The sequence below is a fragment of the Mercenaria mercenaria genome, chromosome 11, assembly GCF_021730395.1.
Source record: "Mercenaria mercenaria strain notata chromosome 11, MADL_Memer_1, whole genome shotgun sequence".
NCBI classification, from domain to species: domain Eukaryota; kingdom Metazoa; phylum Mollusca; class Bivalvia; order Venerida; family Veneridae; genus Mercenaria; species Mercenaria mercenaria.
Genome location: NC_069371.1, coordinates 26,015,546 through 26,036,343, shown reverse-complemented (window position 1 = coordinate 26,036,343; position 20,798 = coordinate 26,015,546). Strand labels below are relative to the sequence as shown.

Here is a 20,798-nt window from a genome sequence, read left to right as displayed (position 1 = left end):
TTTCATGCTTTTCAGTGGTTTACTGAAATATAATGGTAGATTATATCCTGGTAAACCCACAGTGAAATTTATCAAAATATAATTTTCACTGTGCCGGACTACTTTCTTCCCCCAATTGGACACCTCTCTATGTACATGTATATACATGAGGTGACAGGTTGGTTGTAGTAGCTTCCCTTTGTTTACATGTTTGTAACAACAACAACAACACCTGTCAAATCTGACGTCTGCTTTAGTATACAATCAAGATGTCTGTAGAAGAACTGGATCCAGAGGTCTTGAATGACATTTTCACAAATTTCTTTGACCAGGAGGAATATGGAGACTTTCAGGTTGCAGACAGGAACTTTAGACAAGTAGATGCTGACCAGTTTCTTAAAGAAAATGAAAATAAAAATACCCAAAAGAAGACAGAGAGTGACATGAAGTTATTCTTCCCTTTTCTGATGTCAAAAAATGAAATGAGAAAACCAGAATACATTCCCCCATATCAGCTTAATTCATTACTGTGTGAATTTATCTTGGGTGTTACCAAGAAAGATGGCAGGGAATATGAGCCTACAACTTTGCGGGGCTTTATAAGCTCTGTTGACAGATATCTAAAAGCAAGTGACAGCAATGTTGCCATATTCAAGGACAGAGAATTTTCCAAAACACGAGCTGTCCTTTCAAGAAAACAGCAACAGCTGAAAGGCCAGGGACTTGGCAATAAGCGAGAGCTGCAGAAACCATGACAGAGTCTATCATTGACCAGATGCATGAAGCCAGGACACTAGGTGACTACACTCCAAGGTCTTTGTTACACTCCATGTGGTTTGTATGCACAAACCATTTTGGAATGCGGACAGGCAAAGAATGCCGTGATCTCTGCTGGGGAGATATTCATCTTAGAATGGACGAAACTTCTGGTGAGGAGTATCTTATATATGACCAAGAGAGACAAACCAAAACCAGATCTGGTTCAAATCCTCGGGACATTAGGTACGTTTCAATTGCATTTTTATTTAATGGCTTTATTACACTCCCGCAACGTCGAACATGTGATAAATAGCGGATATTACATGAGTGTCTTTTCATATTGAATTTATTAAACTCGTTGAATAAAATGATAAAATGCGAGGCTCTGCCGAGCATTTTATCAATTTTATTCAACGAGTTTAATAAATTAAATGTCGAAAGACACAAATGTAATATTCTTTTCATCACATGTTAGCTATTCATGTCGAAACATCAAAAATTCAACTTTCTTTTACTATACAAATAAGTCAATTTGTCCAGCGTCTCCTATACTGTAAACGACGTCGACGTCAAAGCGTTATTACACTAGTGTATTATCATTTTTATTTAATGGCTTTATTACACTCCCGCAAAGTCGAACATGTGATAAAGTAATTTAATTCATATACAGTAGATCTACCATAATTTTTGTGTTGTTTTTTTTCAGTGTCACTGAATGAGCACTAAAATTAGTAATTTCAAAATTTGTGTCACAAATTGAAATATCTCATTCTTCCACTGATATTTCTTTTCGGTTTATTTCATGCACAAAATGCTTTAAATATTTTGTATTTTTGATACCATCTTAAAATATCTTTAAAATTGCACAAGCTTTCCTTGTGAAAATGTGAAATCTGTGAAATAAAAAAAAAAATATATGTGAAATCTGATATTACAGGAGTGTCTTTTCATATTGAATTTATTAAACAAGTTGAATAAAATAATAAAATGCGAGGCTCTGCAGAGCATTTTATCAATTTTACTCATCGAGTTTAAAGGCACTGACCTCCAGATTTGGATAAATAATATTTTTTTCTTTCAAATTGAACTTTGGTCATATTACGAACATTAGAATATGAGTTTTTGTTTCTAAAATAATTTAAAAATCCTATTCAAGAAAAAAGATGACCGTCTCGGCAATCGAACCCCGGACAACCACGGCAATAAAGACATTTTCCCGTCTTCGTAACCAATAAAGCTATTGAGGAATTAGTGAGTTATGATTTCAAAATACAGATTTTTATAATTGAGACAGTTTACCTGGAGTAATGCGTTACAAACGCATTTCGATTTTCATCGTAAAAAGTAGAAAAAACAGCAAATTCTAATGTGTTTCCGTAACATGATATAGTTTGTCAGTAATTAAGTTTTAACCCTTCTTAAGAAATATAGCATTTATTTCCAGATATCTAAAAAATCTTTTAGTAGACTAGTAGAATGATCTGGAGGCCAGTCCCTTTAATAAACTCAATGTGGAAAGTCACAAATGTCATATTCTTTTTTCCCCACATGATAACCTTCCCTGGCGAAACATCAAAAATTCTACTTTCTTTTACTAGATTATATGAATAAGTCAATTTGACTAACGTCTCCTATACTATAAACAACGTCCACGCGTTTACTGAAATATAATGGTAGATTATTTGTAATGATAACGATAAACAACAAAACAGCTATCCAAACTGGGATTCGAACCCAGGCCTACTGCTACTTAGTAACAGCCGTCCTTCCGCTAGACTATTTGGATGCACAACTGTTGTATGTTGCTACAATCACCATTACGATTTAGAGTTTTAGACTTGCATTTTTTCTGTAAAATGTCTGTCAAAAGGTTAGAGACTGTAATAAAGATAAATGTTTTAATGATGTATAACAGTGTAAATTTCATTACTTCAGAGGTACAAAACCCAAAGCCTATGCCACTGCTGACGCCCAGAGAGATCCTGTACATCTGTACAAGCTGTACAGCCAGAAACGACCGGACGAAATGTGCAAACCTGACAGCCCATTCTTCCTTACACCAAATGATAAACCACAGAGATGCTGGTTCAAAAAAACCCCACTTGGAATAAATAAACTTTACAACATTATGAGAGACATGAAGGCTGAAGCAGGAATTGAAAATCCCAGAATAACGCCTTACAGGTGTGCATATTATACATCTATATTCTTATTTTATGCTTTTCCATGGTTTATCTAGATATAATAAATGAACAGCTGAAAATATCCTGATATAGCAACGTTTTATAAGCCTGATTTTATAGCCGATATTGTTCTGAGTTCCAAACTGAAAATTTTGCCCCCCATTTTTCTGCAAACATTTTCAATTCAGAGCTTTAAAACGACAGTTTTACTGGAATGTCAAGTACGTAAATTATAAGCCGTCATATGGATACTAAAACTTTTTCCGACAATCAAAAAAATTCAAATCTGACATCTATTGATCTTTTCTTTCCTTTTCAAATTCATTTCTGAAAAAAAGAAACACCCTAAAACTGTAAAATATCTACTTTTGAAATACCCTTACCAAAGTCATACCTGCATAAATTCAGTATATTTAAAGTAGTTTGATAACAAGAATCTTCAAGTACTTATCAGACTGTAAGCCCAGGCCTCCAGATAATTTTTCATGCAATTAGTGTTTCAATTCTTTGTTTTTTCACAACCAAATTCAATCAGTATTAGTTTTGCATCGCAAACATTTAATCTTTCTTAGTTAGTTTTTTTTTTTTTTTTTTGCTGGAGGGAGTGCATCTATCATTTTTGTCCGTTTTCAATGACTTTAGTAATTTTTCTGTTACGTTTTAGTATTTCGCTATTCATCATGGGCTATTTCCAACCAGAATCAATGACATTTGTTATGATGTCCGGTACAATTCCACCTGCGATTTCTTCATTAAGATTTTTTCCGTTCTTGTCATAAAATTAACCATAGAAGGACATGCACTGTCAGTTTGATGCTTTGCTCATCCTCGCTTTCTTACTGCCGACGTCATATTCGCAATTTCTTAGAAGGTGATATCATTCTAGCAAGCTAATAAATGGCACGATTAAGATTTTATCGCTGACTTGAATTAGCCGTGAAATTAAGAAAATTTTAGTAATAAGTTCCCAAACATGGTTTATCGTAGAATAACCCGTGTTTTCTGTGTTCTTATGCGTACATGTAAGAATGTATCAAGAAGGCCGTATTATTTTAAATACTGTTTCGCATAAGAACGAAAAACTCGTGTTATTCTACGATAAATCACACTTGGGAACTTGTTATTTCGATTCTAACACTACATACTAGTATCAACAGTGTAAGAAAAAAACTACTTTTTACAACCGTGCTATGCACCTGGATCGGTAACGTCACTGCACGCAAGTGGTTTATTTAAGAAATAATATATCTCATCGGTGATTTGTCGCTGAATAAATCACTGTTTGGAGTTCAGATGCGAAGGAATTATATCACGAGGGCGGAGCCCGAGTTGTATAATACTACGCAGCTGAACGACAAACACTGATTTATTCAAGAGCAAATCACTAAATGAGATGTATTATTTTGATTCTAACACGTTACCAAGGACGGGACACCTGCACTTTACCAGTACGCACATTAAATAAACACTCCCCATTTATTCTTATGGGGGCTACTGCCCCCACACCCCCGTTTTTCTGTTTTCTTTAATGAATAGATTATTGTTACAATTTATTTAAATGATTGTAACGAGCACATCCTACCTTTTACAATCCTAGCAAAAAGTGCGTACCAGTAAAGCGCATTCTAGCCCCAAGGACTTTAAAGTACATCTTTGCCGGCATTCATTAATTATTTGCCCGTTTTCAATCGGTTTCTTTCTAGCGCGCTGCTACGCCGTTTGACGCAATAATTGTGACGTCAGAACAGTGAATTGTTGTTTGATAATTCACTGATTCCAGCCTTCTTTGTTTAATAGTAAAATGAATCGGATCGTGTTAGAATGCAGAATGAGAATAACCCGAGAGCCCTCCCATGTCAGCCAACTTAGAAAAACGAACTTATGCCTGCATACTTATTCTAAAGAAAATGCACTTGTACAAAATAATTTATGCCTTCAAATAATTTCATAGGTCAATGATATGAAAATTCCATTCATTTTTTTTTTCAGCTCCAGAAAACATCTGGTTCAAACTCTAAACGATGCTGGGGTCCCTGCCAACCAAATCATGCAAATTTCTGGTCACAAGAATGTGAATTCTATAAACAACTACAGTAAAATCAACAACGACCAGTCGAGAAATATTTCTAAAATACTGTCGAATCAGAGAAATGAAACCAACCTTCAAACTCAAGGAAGTGGTGCTGCCAGTGCTCCGGAGCCATGGACTGGGCCTTTCGGATCCAATCGCTCTCGCAGTCTTTTTGCAAGCAGCACTTTCCACGGACCTGTGACTTTCAATTTCCACAGTACATCTGTATCGGAAACACTGTCACAAATGTCCACAGTTAACGTAGGCCGAAGTAATGCAACTGCTGAAGAGTCCGTTTCCAACATGCTCGATTCGCCAGTTGCCACTGCCAGACCATTCAAACGAATAAGAATGATTCCAGAAAGTGACAGTGACTAACTGTAACACTCACGACACGAGAGTTTACATATAAGTCCATTTAAAATCCCACTGTTACACTGTTCGTATTGTTTCTCCAGTTATTTGTTCTAACTGTTTACCGATTGACTGAAGTAAAACAAAATGGCGGACTCGAATTTTGACAAGCGCAAGTGCGCGTATCTGCGCGTATGAATTTCACACATTGTTTGTTTAAATATATCTGAAGTTACATGAATAAAATTTTTGAAGTACCAAATATATTATTTATATCCCTTACAAATAAATTAATCTCCTTTCTTCTGTTAGACAAAACACAACCTGGACCAAATTTGTAGAACTATTTGGGACGCATAACACAGCGCTGACAGTCGTAAACAGTGGGGCTCCCTGCGGGGGAATTTTTAAAAAGTAAAACGATTTTATAAAAGAAACCACTGAATAAGCATGAAATAAACAGAAAATTTGTTTGTTTCGGTGAAAGATCGAAATTTATTTCATCTCGTGAACATCACATGTTAATATTTTCACTCGTGGCTTCGCCACTCGTGAAAATATTCATGTGATGTTCACTCGATGAAATAAATTTTCGATCTTACACCGAAACAAACAAATATCCTCTATTTATTGTAGAAACTGTGCACACACAAAAAGTTTTGTACTACTGATACATTTATACAATACAGTTATACGCGTTGGGATGTCAGTCGCACGAAAAATAAATTGGGCGAAACTTGGTAACGGATTTCTGAGCAAATTATCATGTTTTTCAGAACGATTCCTGTACTATTTGCCGTCATTGAAGGTCGGTTAGACTTTGAACTACAAGTTGATACATCTGTTCACTATTTAACTTCCTTTTAAAATTAAAAAAAATAAAAAAGATTTGGCCGCAAAATAAGTGACTACCATTTAACAGATTATGTATATTCTATTTATCATAGGTGTTACGGATTTCATAACGATGTACAGATTTATGACTTAGAGATATGGATAATTTAGACATTTTCTTTATTACAAATTTATACCTCGTGCATTTCTGTTACCGAAAGTTCGTTAACTTCTTCCAGTTAACCTTGGTAAAAGTTAATAACCGAACAAATTCTCTTACTGATATTATTACCAAATACTGTTGAAATCATTGTACCAGCATCTGTTTGCAACTTCTATGATTTAGAAATTGCCGGTAGTGCATTTTCCTCAGCGTTGATGTTTATCAGAATAATATCCAGAATTTTAGCGCTTTTTCTCTTCGTGCAGACAAGTTAAATCTGGCCTGTCAAACATCTCAGTCCCCTGTCAACTCCTCCGGTGTAGAAGGTTCCACACGTCAGCTTTTACTTCAATGTGATACTCGTCAAAATCCAGCTGGGGTACCGGAATGGTACATGTAGCTTCGATATTTCAAAACTGAAAGCGTTGTTACCGGAGGTTATGACACATTGTCAAGTTGAAACAAATGCACAAAAATATTTGTTAACTTGTTTCGGAAGGTTATTTTAAGTAGTTCAAATATATATAGCGAGTCTATTGTTTTAGGAATGTCAGCAGCTATAGATGCTTTATTAAATATCAAGGGTAAGTAAACTTATTTCAGTTAGAAAGGTAGGTCCAAACGTTTCAACAGCTATAGCCGCTTTAGAAAGGCACTCGAGCAAGTGAAAGGATGTCCGCAGCAATAGCTGCTTTATAAATTAACATTGGCAAGTAAACTTTTGTCAGTTAGAAATCACGAGGGTAGGTCACAAAATGTCAAAAGCTATATACGCTTAGAAAGGCCCTCGGGCAACTTACAAAATGTCAACAGCGGAAGAACAATGACAGGTAAAGCAATGTCAGGTACAAATGACGTAAAAAGCAATATAGGCAATTGCGACTTATGATTATCATCTTATGAAATCATACGGCCAGTTGACATCGTGGTAGCCGCTATAATTACAAAACAATGAGGGCAATTTACTTATTACTAGAAGAATAGCAATTTAAAATCAGTCAATCTTAAAAACTTTAGCATTCAAATCTACGCATACTCTGTTAGTTTTTACTCATAGTAAATATCTATCAAGTTTAAAGTCAATTTGCAAAATATTTGCCGGCAGCTTAGTATTCGTATTGAAAAAATACGGTGATTATCTTACAATTGTTATTTGGATCCATACCAGGTTTAAACAATTTGATTCCAAAATGTCACTTCGGTGTATAGTGTAAAAAGCCGTCAAAGTGAAATATTATTATACATAATTTACAAAAAACACAATTAAACTAAATCAGGCCTCCATTTTTAGTGATTGGACGTTTCATATGTCGTTTAAAATTTGTAATAGCAAGTTTGACGCTTTCGCAGCTCTGGTACATGCTCTTTTTTATATTTTCAACAAAAGCTATATGAGGCGATAGAAATTAGTCTGTCTTAGCGCAGACAGGTTTCTGAAATCATATTCAGTTCTGACAACTTTTTTTCATAGTTAATCTGAGACTGTTGTTTGGTTGACTACCCGGGGGAATGTTTATTCAAAATTATTATTTGTCAGAAATGTGCTTCTCTCCTGCGCCGTTAAGAAACATTTACTAGCATTTAAAAGTCTTATTAAAATCTAATGTGTTATGATCTTTACATGCAGCTTTTCCGTGGATAGTTGCAATATGCTATTTTCAGACCCCAAGCAATAAAATATACCAAATAGCAATAATTGGCACGGTGTGCATAATATTGTCATGAAATAGGTCGCAATATTTACTCTAAGTGATTGTTCTCATTGGATAGAGCATTCTGATTAGGTTGGTCTTCATTTTGACCAGTTTTAGACACCGTTTGGCAATCCAAGCTCTTTATTATAAGTTCCAAAAAAAGAAAAAAGAAACAAGATACAAAAATAATAGAGAAAATATAACAACACTGAGGCCAAGTATGGACAGACTTTTTACAGCTGCCGCCACACGGAACTTAAAAACTATTGTTTCAAATTGGTAATATCTATAAAGAAGATCCAAGAAAGAATAGACTGGAATTATTCGTTTTGTTCCTGGCGTTATTGTGTTATTGTGTTTCAAGCTACACTTATCCACTTGTCCCTTCACGTAAAAACAAAAACACTGATTCAACAGCATCCGCGCTTTGTGATTCTATTTAATTTAACCGTACTTTTGCAAACCTTTGAAGGGTTTGTCCTATATCTTTACTTTTCAAGGGAATCTTCCAATATAGTACACTTGTTTGTCTAAGCATTCGGAGGAAATGCATCTTCATTTTTGATGGATTTTCATTGGTAAGACTGCTGTTTAGTTTCAAGATAGTAGAGCATTCCCTTTCCCTCGACTTTGTTCTCTATCTCGAAAGAAAAAGAATATATCACATGCTATTCTTCAGCTTTGACAAATGGCGTTTACTTTGGTTTTCACATCAGTTATAAGTCCATGGATGGAACCATATGACATGGTAGTATCTTAACATATTTCATAGTGATGTTTCAGTCGTTAAAAATGTTTCTTATTCTAATTCTAGAGCTGATTACATAATTTTACGTTTTTGAAATATGGTTAACTCATAATATAATACTTAAAGGTCCAATACTAAGAAAAGTGAACATTTTAATTTCTTTTAAAAAGCACAGAAACTTTTTCATTTTATTGGAAAATGAAAGTTGGTATGTAGAAATTCGAAATAAATCGCAGTATATGTACAATTATTTATCTATGAAGTATGAAGAAAGTTAAAAAGACCTGGGGGTCATTCTGTCGATTCATTGAAATTTCAACATAATACACATACATTTCTTTGAGTTCCAAAGACCTTCTGTAAATTTTGACCTGCCAATCTTCATTATTTAGTGTCTTGCAGAAGTCTATGCACTTGCTATGAAAAAAATTGCCAACTCACTTTCCCTTAGTAATGGACCTTTAAGTTCTATGAATACAGAGATAACGTTATGGAAAAGGAAAGTAAAGTTATTGTAGAAAAATATAATGTACTTTTCCCGACCAAGGAAATATCAGAGGTCAGCAAAATTTGTCAGTAATACAGTTAACCTTTGCTTTGTGTGTATAATGGTATTTTTCTCACATACATTCTCAAGCTCTCTAAATAGGTTGAAGTATCAATGTCAGGTATCCTGACCTATTTCAGAATAACTCGTGAATTAAAGAATAAAAACATTTTTTTCACTGGATCCACCTAATAGTATGTATTATCGTTAGAATTCAAGGTACTTCACGTGCTGCTAATACATGATTTTTATTTTTGAACTGCTGTGTCAGGGCAAATAAAATCATAAAATCTTCTTTAAATTTGCTGTTTACTTTGGTTCATCATTTCAAAACCACCTTATACAAGTACGCTTTAATGACATCAATATAGTACTAGGAATACTTTGCAAATTTTAGGAGTAAATATTTCAAGTACAAATGTATATTAATATGAAATACTTTTTGTGTGTGATAACATGAAGCTATTCGTAGGAAAATAAATTCATGGCTTTCAACGTTTTAAGATAGAGTGAATATAAAATTTATAAATATAAGCCCCTAATAAATATTAATTTTGCAGAAATGGCAAGTGAACAATGTCGAAATGCTTGAAAATTACAGATGACTTAAAGATAACGGCAATGATGCTCTAATGTTCATTTTGTCTGATATGTCACCGTAATAATTCAATTTAAAATCCACTAAAACCCGAGTCCGTAAGTAATATATTACCCATGACATCTAATTTCTAAATATATAACTGAAGTGCATTTACGTTATTCGGCTCACTATTTTTCCAAATATGTCGAAAAATATATCATATTTTACATATAAAACTCAATTTTATTGAAATTTATCGATTGTATAAAGAGGACTTGCGAAATAAACAGGTCAGTAGCATGTTCATGTTGTCAAATTTACTCAAATGGCCGTCATTTTTCAACCGTGCGGGAGTAGATGTATACCAAGATTTCACTAAAAGTGATTGGTATTATGTAGAAGTCGGACATTGTTTAGATTGCTTCGTATTAAGATCGTCATGAAGGTTCTCAATACTAATCTACTGACTGACTTTTATTTCACCCTTTTTTATACGTCCAGGAAATGTTCTTTAACCAGAAATCTTAAATGTTTGGCGGCAAGTTGTTGTTTGTTTGAAAAAAAATACTTGTTATATAATTTTAAAAAAATAGCAAAAACAATCCTAAAAAAATGTCATAGATTCTTGTAACAGAGCGTTTGAAATTTGTAATAAATAATGGTCAAAAAAGCTCTCACTAAGAGTTTTACGAAGCTTGTAAATCACATTTCCATAAAGATCAGATTGTAAAATACCTTGTCGCAGAAGTGTATTAAATTATTTACAGGTTATCACTAAGCTTTTCTCGTTGATTGTGCGAATACGGGGGACATCGTTCCAAATAACTCTTAAATTCAACTTTTAGGATGGATAGGTTTGATATCTGTTCCATATCATGGTTCGTCGTGCCCTTAAGCATGTTTTCTCTCGTGATCTTGATTCTTCGGTGACATCTAGAACATACGTTTATTGTTCCACTGTCTTCTGTCTTTAACAAAAAGAGTAATTTCTTTACACTGTCCTGTTCTTCAGGAATATGGTAGATGTAAAATTGAGGTTCGGTGTCAGTCGATTCCTAAGTGATGTTTCGTGATATTTCCGAGGCGGTACTCTGCTGTGTTCCTTCTTCATGTATGTCTGTATATATACTGCACATTAAAAGAAACCATCCAGATGTATAACTGGGATATCTTTTTATTAAAAAAAAACTTAATTTTTTTAATTTGACTTGTTTCTTCCCGATCTCTTGTAAATCCTAAACGAACGCAGCGTAGTGATGATGATTCAGGGAACACAAACTATCAGGCAACTGGGTACGCAAACAGAAATCACGATAACAATGGCTCATATCGTAATGCCCCACGTTATCCGCGAAGTCACCCTGACAATCGTTCTAAGTCGCCAACTCGCGGACGTGAGCATCAAAGACCTGTTATAGACTTCACAACTCCAAACAGATTCGGTGCGCTAAACAGAGAGTGCTCTGAATCAGCGACTAGAAACAAACAAAAGGCCAGTTCCCCGCTCGAGGAGACGTACGTCAAAAGGCCCCATGTTGATAATTGTTTGATTGATGGCGCCTCAAATCCACAATCCGATCAAACTATTCCAAAATTGTTGTCCCCCACTACGGGGCCTCAGTCAAGTTTACAAAATCAATTGGAATGCAGTCGAGATAATGACCTAAATACTCAACCTGATCAATAGGTCAGGCGGGGAGAGAACAGTTACAATGGAATTAGCGATTGTACACGGAGTGATTATGTCAACGATCATTTTTTGAATGCCACCTCAGAAAATTCAGGACGAACAAAAAAGTTTTGTGTTTTATCTTTAAATGTTTGTGGTCTATTATCGAAACAAAATACCCCGGAGTTCAATTCGTTGATACAAACTTATGACATAATCGGTTTTCAAGAAACAAAAACTGATTCACTTGATACAATATGTCTAAACAATTTTAACTTATATTTTAAACATCGCAAAAATATTGCACAGAGAAAATCGGGTGGAATTTGCGTGGCCTATAAAAGTAACATTGAAAATTTAATTTCTTTTGTTGATACTGATTGTCAGTTTGTGCAGTGGTTCATAGTGTCTAATAAACTGACTAATAAAGGAGATATCCTATATGGTGTGGTATACGTTCCACCGGAAAACTCTATTTATTTCGTTGACGACCCATTTGCAGAAATACAAATAGAGATAGACTCTTTCGCAAATAGATATGATCATGTGTGTTTATTTGGTGACTGGAATGCGAGAACTAAAGATTTACAAGAATACGTTGAACCTGATTTTGAACTTTTTCATGAAAATGATATGGACGATGTTTACTACGAACTAGAGCAAGGTAACAATATGTTTCTAGGCACGCATGTACATCAACAAAGAAACAATGAAGACAAATCTGTAAACAATTTTGGCTATAAACTTTTTGAAATATAATAATATGTATATACTAAATGGAAGAACCCACGGTGATCGTACTGGACGCGTCACTAGCAAAAATGTTAGTACCATAGATTTATTTGTGTGTTCAACTGCTATGTTTAAATTGGTCGATAGCTTAAAGGTGTTAGAATTTTGTCCAATGTATTCTGATGCGCACAATCCTGTCGAAACTATTTTTGTGTATGGTGGTGTTGTTACTCAAAGCACGCAATATAGTTTTAATTATAAGCCACGATTATGGGACGAAAGTCAGGTGCAAACTTTTATTTCCAATATTGACGTTGAAAATGTTAGAAAAATATATGAGGATCTAGAATCAATGGAAAATAACTTTACTTTTACTCAAGAAAATGTAAACAAAATTGTATCTGATATATGTACTGTATTTAGTAATAGTGTTGAGAAGAGTTTTGAGAAACGAACTGTAAATTATAAATCGAATGGTGCAGGAGACAAAGTTAACTGTATGCCACGGTGGTTTAACACAGATTGTAAAGTTGCACGACGAAATTTCCATCGTGCCAAATGTTTATACAAATTACGTAAAACTGAGTTGCATAAGCAAAACATGAAAGCCAGTAGTAAAGTATAAAAAGCTATGAAAGAAAACTTTAAAAAATTTAAACGGTTAAATGTAGAAAAAAATAAAAAACTAAAGAGATCAAATCCAAGAGAGTACTGGAAAATCCTTAATGGTGGTAAAAAAATGTTGTTAATGCACAGTAAAAGATATGTATGATTTTTTCAAAAATCTAAATAGTAGTTGTAACGTTGATGATTTGCCATCTGACAATGATGTGCCATTTACTCCGTTCAATAATGATATACTTAACAGGGAAATATCTATTCAAGAAATTGAATATGCTGTTAAATTATTAAAGAATAACAAGGCATGTGGAATTGATGATGTTCTAAATGAGCACATTTTTCCTGTTATGAAAAAAGTGTATCATAAGTTTTTTAATATTGTTTTTAACACGGGTATTATACCCGATTGTTGAACTGTTGGTGTTATCAATCCGATATTTAAAAACAAAGGAGATGTTACTGAACCTTGCAATTACAGACCTATTACATTACTCAGCTGTTTCGGTAAATTGTTTACGTCCATACTTAATATACGTTTACAAAAATTCTCAGAAGAATATGATCTGATCAATCAATATCAAGCTGGTTTTAGAAAGAGTTATTCAATTGTAGATAATATGTTTGTACTTAAAATGCTTATTGATTTGTTACACAACTCTAAAAAGAAGCTTTTTTGTGCTTTTATCGATTTGAAAAGTGCCTTTGATACCATATCTAGGTCACATTTGTGGACACAATTGAGTCATTATAATATCACTGGAAAGTTTCTCATTGTTGTCAAAATTAGGTACAATAGTGTTAAAACGTGTGTAAATGTAAATGGTGAAAAGTCCGAGTTTTTTCCATGTTCAATTGGTGTAAGACAGGGTGAAAATGTGTCACCTATTTTGTTTTCCCTGTATCTAAATGATCTACACCAATATTTTGAAAGCAGCAATGCAAATGGTGTAACTCTTAATGATGACGAACTGTTTGGATTAGTGAAGCTTTTTGTCATATTGTATGCAGACGACACTGTTATTGTATCTGAGTCTCCTGAAGATTTACAAAATGCTATTTATTTATATTCCAGTTATTGTGACAGTTTGAAATTAACTGTGAATACATCTAAAACTAAAGCACTTGTATTTTCTAAAGGAAGACCTGTACAATAAGTAGTAAAGTAATTGTTTGTGCGAAGTCAATCTAACCTCATTTGACCTTTTAACCCTTGGTCCGAACCGGCCAATGCCGGCCAATTTAAAATCCACAGGTTTTAAACCCAATAAAAACCTCTGATTTAACTAAAGATGATTTAATTAAAGGTGATTTAAAATGAAGAAAACATATGTCTTTATTTAAAAATAGTTTCCACTTAAAAACTTTAAACACTACACCGAGATACAAAATGTAGAATAAGTTTGGCCTAATATAACATACAGGAAGTAAAATATAATGTGGTTGAATTTAGACCACATTTATTTTCTGTTTAAATAACTCTTTTACATACACAATGTTATGATTTGATCCATGTTACAGATGCTTTGATTCAAAATCAAACTGCAATGTGATCTTAAAATATGTCACATGGTATGTTTTAGCTTCTCCTGCATTTAAAATGGGCAGATGGGGGATACATGCACTTCTTCGAACTAATAATATGTTAAAGGTTAAATTATAAACATACTGTTGTCTTTCATGATGTTCATCTTTTAATCGCCCATACATAGTCCTGGTTTCAAAGTCCACAGCATTTTCGCGATGTTTCTCCAAAAGAGTACATGTTGAACATTTTGAAAATGAGTTGGTCTGAAAAGTAAATACATTTTTATTTAAAGTTAATTCATATAATGTTTATAGCGAGGCATAAACAGGGCCTTTCCAATTTGCAGCATGGGGCGGGGTATCAATTCCCTATCCCATGCAAATTACTCTCCAATTTTCCAAGTTTAAAGAATATAATTCCAAATTGAAAAGGATTTCGCAGCCTCTACTTTTCAGACTTGGCAAAAGAAGAGTAGAAGTATTTCTGTACGATAACTTGAACAAAATTCATTCTGAGCAACTTGGAAACAAGTGACTTCTAATAATAAAGAGATTTCGGAAAAGTTGTGAATTTTACCCCACATAGTACCTTTTTGCTGCAGAGAATAACAATATATAGTAAAATACAGTCAAACCTGTCTATAAAGACAACCCTTGGGGGAGTCAAAATGTGGTCTTCATTGTGAGGCGGTTTTTATTCACAGGTTAAATACACTATAAATGTTACAATGGAAACAATACAATGTGTTCTTTAAAGCCAGGTGGTCTCTTTTCAGAGGTGGTCTTAAACAAATGTTTGACAGTAACATCCATTCAAATAGGTAGTTTCTCAATATTTTTTTGATATTACCAAACATCACTGCAAATATGGTGTACTTGTAAGTACTTTCTACCTGGCAAACAGTGCAAACTTGTGTATTTATTATTTCTTTCAATTGTTAATGGCTGTGTGTGTTTCAACCAAGTCAGAACAAATAATAAAGAAACAAGAGGGCCAAGACTTAGATGGCCCTAGGTCGCTCACCTGTGTAACACACAATAACAGTGAAGACATGTTTTACCTAGTGATTTCATATGTCTATTCTGACCAATTTTCATGAAGGTTGGACCAAAAATGTGACCTTTGTGTTTTGTCAAGCATTTTCTTTGATTTGACCTAGTGATGTAGTTTTTAAATCCCACATGACCCAGATTTGAACTTGTCAAAAATTTCTTGAAAACAAAATTCTGATAAAGTTTTGGGACAACTGGGGCAAAAAAAGTGGCCTCTAAAGTCTATACAAGCTTTTCATATGATAAACAAAAGCTCACCTTATCACTATGTGATAGGTGAGCTAAAACTAAACTGACCCTATCACACCAGGGACTGCTTTTTTCTGCAACTGTCAACTCCGTCTCATGATGGTGAACAATTGTGCAAAGTAACATCAAAATCCCTTTATTCACGAAAAAGATAAGCTCCGGACAGTCATTCTTGAATTTGACCTTTGACCTCTGTGACCTTGACCTTAGAACTAGGGACCTGGTTCTTGCACATGACACTCTGTCTCATGATGGTGAACAATTGTGCCAAGTTTGATCAAAATCGCTCCATTCATGAAGAATATAATGCTCTGGACAAAGTCTGTGGACACCGCCAGCCCAACCGCCCGCCCACCATGGGTGTTCCCATAATATATCCTGTTTTTTTCAAACGGGTGTATAAAAAGTTGGAAAATGGTAAATAAAGAAGATCTGAAAATTGACAACTTTGTCGCATTTTTGCTCCCTTTTTTAGAATTACCCAATTAGCTACTGTTCCATACAAGTTAAGCAACCTAATTACAATTTAATGTATTTTCCTTTTTCATAACATTTATTTTAAAAGCTTTATGTCCACTTTAAAACATTTAACTGGATGGAACCCATTTTAACACCATATATTCCTAAAAAAACCTGTCTCTTCTAATATGCTAACAATGCTAAATAACTACTGTAACAACTAATTCTGCTATTAGTATTCAGATTAATCTTATTAAAGTTAACTTGTGTATAATAATTAATATTGAACACTTACTTGTTTAATTTTAAGGTGAGGAAAATACGTTTTCCACATCTTGAAGAACTGTGATTTGCTAACTGGATTTTCCACTTCTAATCTATAGCTTTCGTACACAGACAGTTTCCTGAACTTATAGGGTAATTTAACATCTCCACTATTAGGCATTCTGTCACCATAAAATGAAGCATAATCCTCCAACCAGTTGATAGCAGTTAGTGAATTTTCGTTCATTTTTCTTGGACACCTTCCTGGAGTATTTTCATTGTCCTTATCACATGATTTGATAGCAGTAGTTAATGTGTTTTTGTTAATTCTTAAGATATTGAGAAATGCTTTTGAACACACACTTAGTTCATCCTCAAGCTTTATAAATCTATGCTTTCCTTTAAAAACAGATTTACGAACATGTAGCTTAAGCAAATGCCTTCTTACTGTCTGAGGCTGTGACCAGTATGCCTGTCTTAAATGGTGAATAGTTCTGAATGATAATTTACTTATACATTTTTCTTCACATAAGCATTTCAGTTTCATAGTGCTTCGGATATTTTCAGGGTTCAATGCCTTGGACTTCATCTTTTTTGCACTGCTAACTTCCTCTGAAAACAGATATAAATTATAAAATAAAATGTAACTTAAGAATGTTAAGAATTACTTTTATAAAGATATCTTCTATCCAAATTTGATAGTGTAAAATTATTAAATTGCTGGGCATAAAATTTCCTGGTTTGAGTGAAAATAGCTATGCCCTTACAGAAGCAAGCCTCTGTGGCGTACATGCTGCCTATTTGCTGTGTATATGCCGAGAACACAGTAGTACGCCAGAGGAGTACATTTTGTATTTTAATAGCATAGAATAGTTCAGATTATTCTGAACAATGAAAATTTGCCAAACTATTTGCAATGTTCATTTGTGAAGCTTACATCTAAGTGATTTCTGAGCTGCACCTTGCATGAAGTGTAAAAATATATTCTTTTTCATTTTGCATTAATTTTGAGGGCCATGATGTAATAATCATGGGAAAAAAACATTTGATTTTTTTTCAGTAAAGTATAATGAAAAATTGAGCAGTGAGCTGTGTCTTACCCATGCTCCTCAGCATTTATCACAGATTTGCCATATGCTTTAAGTGCACTTGTTACTCTTAATGTCCAAAGTTGAATTATGGTGCATTTTAGGTCACTATTTAAAACTGTTAATTTTAAACTAAATATGGTATTTTTGAGCATTATGAATTTTGTTTGATTTAGAAAAGGCTGCACATGCACAGTAAAACCTGTTCACAGCAGTTACGCCACAGGAGTACATAGCATGTACGCCACAGGAGTATACAGCATGTATGCAGCAGAAGTACACAGCATGTACGCCGCAGGAGTACACAGCATGTACGTCGCAGGGGTAGTACACCGCAGGCTCATTTGCATGGGAAAAGTGTATGTGCTGCGTACATGCTGCGTACTATTTCTCCGGTGTACTTCCCGCGTACTAGATTCCTCCAGCGTACACCTGTGTACTATGTAGTCCATAGCATGTACGCAGCAAGTAGTACGCGGCAGAGCTCATTTGCATGTCAAAAGTGTACTACAAACGCACTATCGGTGTATGTGCGGTGTATATCCTGTGTACTATTTAAAGCCCTTGATTTCAGTATGCAACATGTACGCGTCAAATATGCTGTATGTAAACAGCAAGAGTATGCAGCAGGCCTTTTTCTTCTGTAAGGGTGTAGTGGAGATATGAATTCATGGAGTTCTTATTTTGAATAGCGAATGAGAATTTACTAATTAACTATTATTCAATTTTGTGGAATCACTCGGTCACAAAATCCATAGTTTTAATCTCCCAAAAATGAATGACTTCAAAGTATTGATACAATATCAATAATTGTCTAAGGTTCGGTATCTATAATAACATAGAAAACTTAACATATTTGTATGTATAAAGAGCACTGGTATTGTATGTCATTCACCATTACAAGAAACACTGCACATGGTTCAAATTCATCTACAGATTCAAATTTTCATTGGCATTCTGTCCCGAGTTCAAAACCTGGACAATGTCATTCACATGCAGTGTAACTGTTATACCAGATGATGTAACATGTGACACTTCTGATCAAATTTTGAAAGTTGTCCTTGTCGAATTACAGCAGGCCTTTTTTATTTATAGATGTCTAAACCTGACCAATGTAACATAGACTTGGTCCAATGTTTTGTACCTTGTCATAGGGTGGGAAAAAATGTGCAGTTAGTTAACCAAAGAGTAAGACCCCCTCATTAACAAGTCTAGTGCTCTACTACCTACATATCAAGTCCTAAACCATGACATAATGAAACTCGTGACCAGCGGTAATAACTAATTTTAACAGAGATGTTGTGAAACTTGCAAAAGTTAAAATGTACATGCTACACACAAAAGTTACTTACTGTACAAAAAACTACTCAGTGGTTTGTCTGGCTTCTGTTTTGCTTTCACACGATCAAACTGAAGTTCCTTTCGCACTTTTGATGGAGTACTGGTAAGCTTTGGGCCTCTAATAGAGTCTATTATTTCAACAATCCACTCATCTTCCGAAATGCATGAATCACCTAATATATCTAAAGTATTGTCTTCACTAACTGAGCGACCTGCCAAGGTGGGTGATTGATCAATAGTTGGGCAGATTAAGGAGGTTCCAAGGATATCTTCATTAGACAAACTAACTAACTGCTGCCTGTTGGGCGTATTCTGAAGTGATGAGCCAAGGACATCTTGAGAACCAGTCAGCAACAAACTGGGGTTTGGGGAAGTAACTTGTAAAGGGTCTGTCATGCCTGGACATACATAAGATGAGGGCGAACTGTAAGGCGAATTTGTCATTAGAAGTGATGATCCAAGGTCATCTTCTGGTAGTAGTGGTAATTTTGACTCAATGTTCTCTTCAATCAAATCAGCAGAAGTGGAATGCAGTAATGAAGAGCCAAGATGATCTCTTGCAGAAGGAGAATGAAGCAAAGAGGATCCTAAGATGTCAGAATCTTCAGTAGATGTGTGTATGAATGAGTGCAGTTTAGATCTCTCTTCAATATCAGGTTGTGATAATGCTGTTTGAAGCTGAAAGCATAAAAATTACCATGAAGACAAAGTACTTATCTATATTAGACATGAACATTCCAATTGTAAAATCTGTATATATCAACAACATATTTGATTAAATAATCAAGGCCCTTATGTTGTTTATTGTCTAACTAGACACTGAAGCTTCTAGTTAACAGTCATTCTCAAGAACTAATTTAGAGTGAAAACAAAAGAAGAAAAGAAAATAAACATCTAAACTAAACTTTAGTACTTTGTCAATATTTATAAGAGAACAAGAGGGCCGTGAAGGCCCTGTATTGCTAACCTGACCGGAGAATCATCAAGATTAACATTCTGATCAAATTTCATTAAAACATGGTCATAGATGTGGCCTCTATCATGTTAACTAGCTTTTTCTTTGATTTGACCTGGTGACCTAGTTTCTGACCCTACATGACCCAGATTCATTCTGGACCTTGAGATCATCAAGATTAAAATTCTGATCAAGTTTCATGAAGAGATAGACATAAATGTGGCCTCTACAGTGTTAACAAGCTTTTCCTTTGTTTTGACCTGGTGACTTAGTTTTCCACCCAAGATGACCCAGATTCGAACTTGACGGATCGACGACATACTACGGAGGACTGATGACACACGACGGACGGACTCTGAGCGGTCACAAAAGCTCACCATGGGCTTTTGGCTCAGGTGAGCTTAAAAACAAACAAACAAAAAAAACAGTAAAAATTTGAAAAAAAAAAACAACAGGGCCATGATGACCCTGGATCACTCACCTTCTATGCCTTCTATGAGCTACGTGTTTCAAATGTTAAACTGATGATTTTAGAATTTTTTTGGAAGATTTTCCGATGTACAATCAAGTAACCCCTGGGGCGGGACCAACTTTACCCCGGGGGTCATGATTTGAACAAAGTTTGTAGAAGTCTACTTGGCAATGTTACATATCAAGTATCTAACCTTTCTGGTATATTTTAGCAAATTTATGAAGATTTCCCTCTGTACAATCAAGTAACCCCTGGGGCTGGGTCAATTTGACCCTAAGGGGTAAAGATTTGAACAACTTTTGTAGAGGTCCACTAGGCAATGCTACATGTCAAATATGTAAGCTCTAGCCCTTCTGGTTTATTTTTAGAAAATGGGGCGGGGTCAACTTGACCCCGTAGAAGTCTACTAGGCAATGCTACATGTCAAATATCTAAGATCTAGGCCTTCTGGTTTATTTT

The 20,798-nt window shown here is 34.7% G+C and overlaps 2 protein-coding genes across 2 annotated transcripts; one reads left to right on the top strand and one right to left on the bottom strand.

Moving 5' to 3' along the window:
* Positions 1-719: 719 nt before the first annotated feature.
* Positions 720-5,940, top strand: LOC123532246 (uncharacterized). Its single transcript, XM_045313637.2, has 3 exons — positions 720-981; positions 2,674-2,922; positions 4,911-5,940. The coding sequence occupies exons 1-3, from the start codon at positions 731-733 to the stop codon at positions 5,368-5,370; spliced, it is 960 nt and encodes a 319-aa protein (XP_045169572.2). The 5' UTR covers positions 720-730; the 3' UTR covers positions 5,371-5,940.
* An 8,506-nt stretch (positions 5,941-14,446) lies between these two features.
* On the bottom strand, positions 14,447-20,593 carry LOC128546723 (uncharacterized). Its single transcript, XM_053517991.1, has 3 exons — positions 18,924-20,593; positions 16,515-17,095; positions 14,447-14,722 (listed from the first exon to the last, which is right to left on the bottom strand). Exons 1-3 carry the CDS (start codon positions 19,354-19,356, stop codon positions 14,447-14,449), a joined length of 1,290 nt encoding a protein of 429 aa, XP_053373966.1. The 5' UTR covers positions 19,357-20,593.
* Positions 20,594-20,798: the final 205 nt, after the last annotated feature.